The following is a 5,100-nucleotide window of genomic DNA, read 5'->3' on the forward strand; positions in this document are numbered from 1 at the left end:
AAAGGAAGTAAAAAATATTATTGAAGAAGAAAAAACTTATAAATAACTTAGAGTAAGAAAAGAAAAATGGTTGTAAAATATAAAATTGAATATAAATTACACAAAAAAATATTATTGAAGAAAAAGAAAACTTATAAAGAACATAAAATTTAGAGTAAGAAAGGGAAAAAATACTTGTAAAACATAAAATTGAATATAGATTACACAAAAACCTAAACAAAATAACAAAGCCTTTTTTTTCTTCTTCTATTAATCTCATGTGTTATAAGTTTACTTAAAACTTAAGGGAGAAGGGAATCATGTTATGAATAATGTAGATGGTAAACCCATAAACACAAAGTTCAATGTAAAGTTATAATAATTAAAAGTGATGTTAACAATAATAATCACGGAAAGTATGGAATATTATAATCACCCTCTTTAGCTATTTAGTAAGGAAATTCGAATTAAGTTACTTTTACAGACGAGTCTTATTATGAATGTATTGTAAGAGCTTATATTGACATATTATTAGAAAAATAGGTTTAAAATATTTTTCAACTATATTACTTATTCAAAATAATCTGTCTATTTATTTTATGTTCTTGAAACAATATTGAATGCATGAAAGTTTATAAATAGTAGTTTGTTCTTATAATGTAAAACCGAGTGTTTATCTCTTATGTCTTTCAAGCTGCAGCATACAGTTGCTCAGATCACAATTGAAGCATATATTCTTTTACATAAATCTCACACCTTTTTAAAAGCAGGAAAATGAATCTCACTGAACCGTAAGAATTCAAACATCTTCGGAACCCAAAATGAAAAATACTCACAAACAAAACGTAAAAATCTCTTATACATAATAACTTATTACTCACAAATACAACATAACATACTTTATATAGAATAAAGTATTCCTCTAAAGTACAACATACTTGCCCTTGACGCAGAAGACACTTCAAAGCTTTATAATGCGAGCATACAATATTTGCAGATGCGCTTTGCTATCCATAAAAGAGAAAAAATTTCACATTCACAGAAATACTGAATTGGGTACTTAAACCTACACCCAAAAGCTTTCCTTTGGTGTGTATGCATATATTATGCCTAGGTGGACTTCTATGATGTAACCATTTACACAAAATTAATCTTTTAACAAGTAGTGACGGGAAGAACCAGATATAGCCGATGTTTGCTTGATTTTCTTGTATGTATATTTCCGTGCCGCACAAATATAGCAGCAGAGATTGATGGCACTCAAGATGGCCAAAAACCAGTAAAAGTAATTCAATTTGCACCTATTTAGATTGTTTACAAACCATCCTGGATGCCCTCCTCTTTTGGTTATTTTCTCAATTATGGTGATGACAAGACTGCCCACAAAACTGGCGACTCCAATATCACTCAGAAAGAAGCCAATCCCCAAGCTTCTCACGTTGTCAGGGACTTGATCATAGAAGTATTCCTGCAATCCTACTACAAGAAACACATCTGCTATTCCCATTAGAACAAACTGTGGAGTTAACCAGAAAACACTGAGAGGGATTGTAGTTCCCGGGCTGTCAAGTAAACCATGAATTTTCGCTACATGGATTCTCTTCTCCTCTGTTAGTGCTGCAGCCACCATGCACATAACAGCAAGGAACATGCCAATTCCGATCCTTTGGAGAATAGTTAGTCCTCGTTCATTCAGTGTTATTCTTCTGGCTAGTGGTACAATACCACGATCATATATAATTATGAAAACAACCCCAGATACGGTGGCAAGGGCCAGAAGAGAAGATGATGGGACTTGGAAATGGGAACCCATGCTTCTATCCATGGTGCTGGCTTGCTTTATAAAGAATGATTGGCTCTGCGTTGCTGCCACTCCAAATATTAAACAGAAAAACCAGATGGGCACCATCCTAAATATAAGCTTCGTCTCCTCTACTTGAGTTACTGTGCAGATTTTCCATGGATTTGGCTTCTTGCCGCCTTGTGTATCACTATCCCATCCTCGTGAAGGATTTGAAGGATCTTGCACCAAGACCGCTGCTTTGTCCAGAAACCTAATACGTTGCCAACAAAACCAAAGTATCAAAAAAATATTGGTGGTTAATCACAAATTGTCTTTCACGTGCGTAAAAGTGACCGTATTTTAATTAACCAATAAAATGGTCTTTCTCCTCACTCATAGATAAAAATTTTGACATATTTTTAGTTAATTTTAATAGGAATTAGTTAGAAATTTGGTAGGGTTAACATTTTTTTAATTTAATTTTAATTAAAATTAATTAAAAAGTTAGTTACCTTATTGTAATTAACAGATAAAATGGTTTTTTTCCCAATTAATACATAAAATATTTTTGGCTTTTTTCTAGTTAATTTTAACTAAAATTAGTTAGATATTTTTAAAAGCTTATTGTGTGCAAAATGAAGAGTCCAGGAATTTGCTTTTTGGGGGTTAAATTTATTTATGCATTTAAAAGCATATATTAAATAACAAAAGAATCACAATCTTACTTGAAATTGTATTATATAATTCCAATGAAAAAACCCATTTGACCCTTTTTTTTCTATGTGATTTACCAATCTTGGAAATTATTGACCTCTATGTCCATGGAATATTTGTACTAGGAAAATCCTCAAAAAGTGATCACTTCCTTCCAACTCAACCATGAAATATTTGTACCAAAAAAATCCACTTTAACTGATCACTTCCTGCCAGCTCAATAGCCAAACTTGAATCTAAAAAAATCCAAAAAAATACACTAATAACTTTTCAATAACAAAAATTCTTTAATAAAAAAAACTTGGCCAATTAAGTTAACTGTAAAACTAACAAAATTTCATCTATTATACTATTACTAAATTATTTTACATAAAGCTTAATTCTGAAAATCTGACTAGTAAGGGATAATATCACTTTATCTATGAACTAGAAGTATTTGCTTAACAGGAAAGGTTGGCTTCGCATGAATTTACAAAAAAATTACTCATAATTTAAACAAAAATACATTTTCACGAATATTTCAAAATTTACGATAAATTTTCTAAATCTTTTTATTTTCCTAACTTTAAAATATAAAAATTGCGTTGACATGGGCTTCCAAGGATTTAATCATTCAAAAACAATAATCAATATATATATTTTTTCAGAAGTAAAAGATCCACATATTACTTACTGAAAATTATCTGTACGAGATAGCAACCTCTGCCCTGCTATTATGGAATCCCCATCCTCATTCTCGTAAAGCAAGTTTATATCTGAAGGCATGCTGATATTTCTCTTTCTTATAGCAGCAACTATAACTTGAGCTATACGAGTAATTGGGCTGGCTCCAGGAAGCTTGTATCTATAGAATGGAGTTCCATACAGAAACAAAAGACTGGCGATACCCATGGCTACTGTGACAATCCCAAATCCGAGTCCCCAACTTATGTTCTGCTGGACGTATGCAATAATTGTGACTGCTAAGAGATTACCAATACAGATACTCAAATACCAGAGATTAAAGAAGGAATTCTTCTTAAGCATTTCATCTTTATCTTCCTCATCGAACTGGTCTGCACCAAATGCTTGCAGAGCGGGCTGGTGGCCGCTGGCCCCCAGAGATATCAAATATAGCGCGAAGAAAAAGACACCAATCTGGGTGGTCGTTGCTTTCTTACATATTGCAGTTTGACAATGATCAGGTGGCTTCAGAGCTGACAGAGATACTGATATTGTCAGCAACCCCAATCCCTGAAACATTAATTTATAAAAATCAGAATCAAATAGATTGGAAAATCTAAATCTCAAAATTTTGAGTTTTATTTTTCAGATCAGTTTTATTGTTAAGATCTATCACAGTAAGATTTGTATTGATGACGTTTTTTAGTTTTATTTTTCAGATCTATTATATTTAGATTTTTATTGAGGATGTTTAGAACTAATTATTATGGTTCATGATGATGAGTCATACTGGTTAGTTACAAAAATTGGTGATTTGAAGATCACAGAACAGTTATATAAGTGATGGTGTCTAAAATCACAGTTGTGTTTCAATGATCATTGAAACAATTTAACATGGTCATTGAAACAATTTAACAAAAATTTGATTGACCTTTAAATACGCTACATCTTAAACTGAATACCATGAGTAAAACCTTAGATGCCAATAAACCTTAATCAAGTAACTTGACCTAAACAAATTTACTGAACCATCCTAAACCACAATAATTAGTTACAAACAATAACACTACAAATCTTAATTAGTTACAAAACAATAACACTTCAAATCTTTAATATAATGGATCAGAAAGATAAGTTGAAAGTACATCTAATCACATAAAGTCTGAAGAATGGTAGTGCACATAGAATTTCAATTTCTGGTCTCACCAACACATAAATTATTGAAGCAATGACTATCATCCAGTATCGTCCACAGTAAACATCTGCTATAAAGCCCCCTACAAGAGGCATAACGGCTGCAACACCTGTCCAGTAGTTGACATTTTTAACAGAAGTTGTAAGCCCTTCGTGCAAGACCGTTGTTAGATAGATGATGAGGTTTGCTTGAATGGCAAAGTACGTGAGCCTCTCGCTGAATTCAAATACTGCACAATCACAAACGCACACGGTAATTAAGGAATACTGAACAGATGATAGCAGTATTATAATGAAAAGTGTTACCTATCATGAACAGAGAAGCCTTCCATCCACCAGTTTTTGTTCTGAGAACTGGCGGTCCTTCATTATCCACAGATCCAATATTGACGCGCTGTAATTGCTCATCGTTTCTTCCGTGCGATTCCACTGATTTTTTCCCGAACTCCATACACTCATTCAAATGTTGAAATTTCATGTCTAGAGCCAATTTCAGGGGCTAACTTCTCAAAATCCAATTGTCATATAATGATTTACCCCATATATATCTATATATATTTGTCAGTGTATGCTGTCACCTCCTACTACCTGTATTCTTTAATGCAATGTACAACTGCTTCAATTATCACATGGAGGGTAGGAGTAAATCACCTTACCATTAACTGCATGTGTTGTCTGCAATAAATGTTCAAGATAAAGGGCAAATGTTACGTTAGTTCAGACATGTTGCAGGTTTGATTAAAGAACCTAATCATTGATTTATCACA

At 32.6% G+C, this 5,100-nt stretch overlaps 1 protein-coding gene across 1 annotated transcript; it reads right to left on the reverse strand.

The window, feature by feature from the left end:
- Positions 1–792: 792 nt before the first annotated feature.
- Positions 793–4,864, reverse strand: LOC149247481 (protein NRT1/ PTR FAMILY 5.6-like). Its single transcript, XM_089455880.1, has 4 exons — positions 4,640–4,864; positions 4,346–4,563; positions 3,150–3,709; positions 793–2,033 (listed from the first exon to the last, which is right to left on the reverse strand). Exons 1-4 carry the CDS (start codon positions 4,809–4,811, stop codon positions 1,127–1,129), a joined length of 1,857 nt encoding a protein of 618 aa, XP_089312006.1. The 5' UTR covers positions 4,812–4,864; the 3' UTR covers positions 793–1,126.
- Between the last annotated feature and the right edge of the window lie 236 nt (positions 4,865–5,100).

Source organism: Pinus tabuliformis, chromosome 7, assembly GCF_031772625.1.
Source record: "Pinus tabuliformis cultivar Carrire ecotype Pingquan chromosome 7, CPIR1, whole genome shotgun sequence".
Lineage (NCBI taxonomy): Eukaryota > Viridiplantae > Streptophyta > Pinopsida > Pinales > Pinaceae > Pinus > Pinus tabuliformis.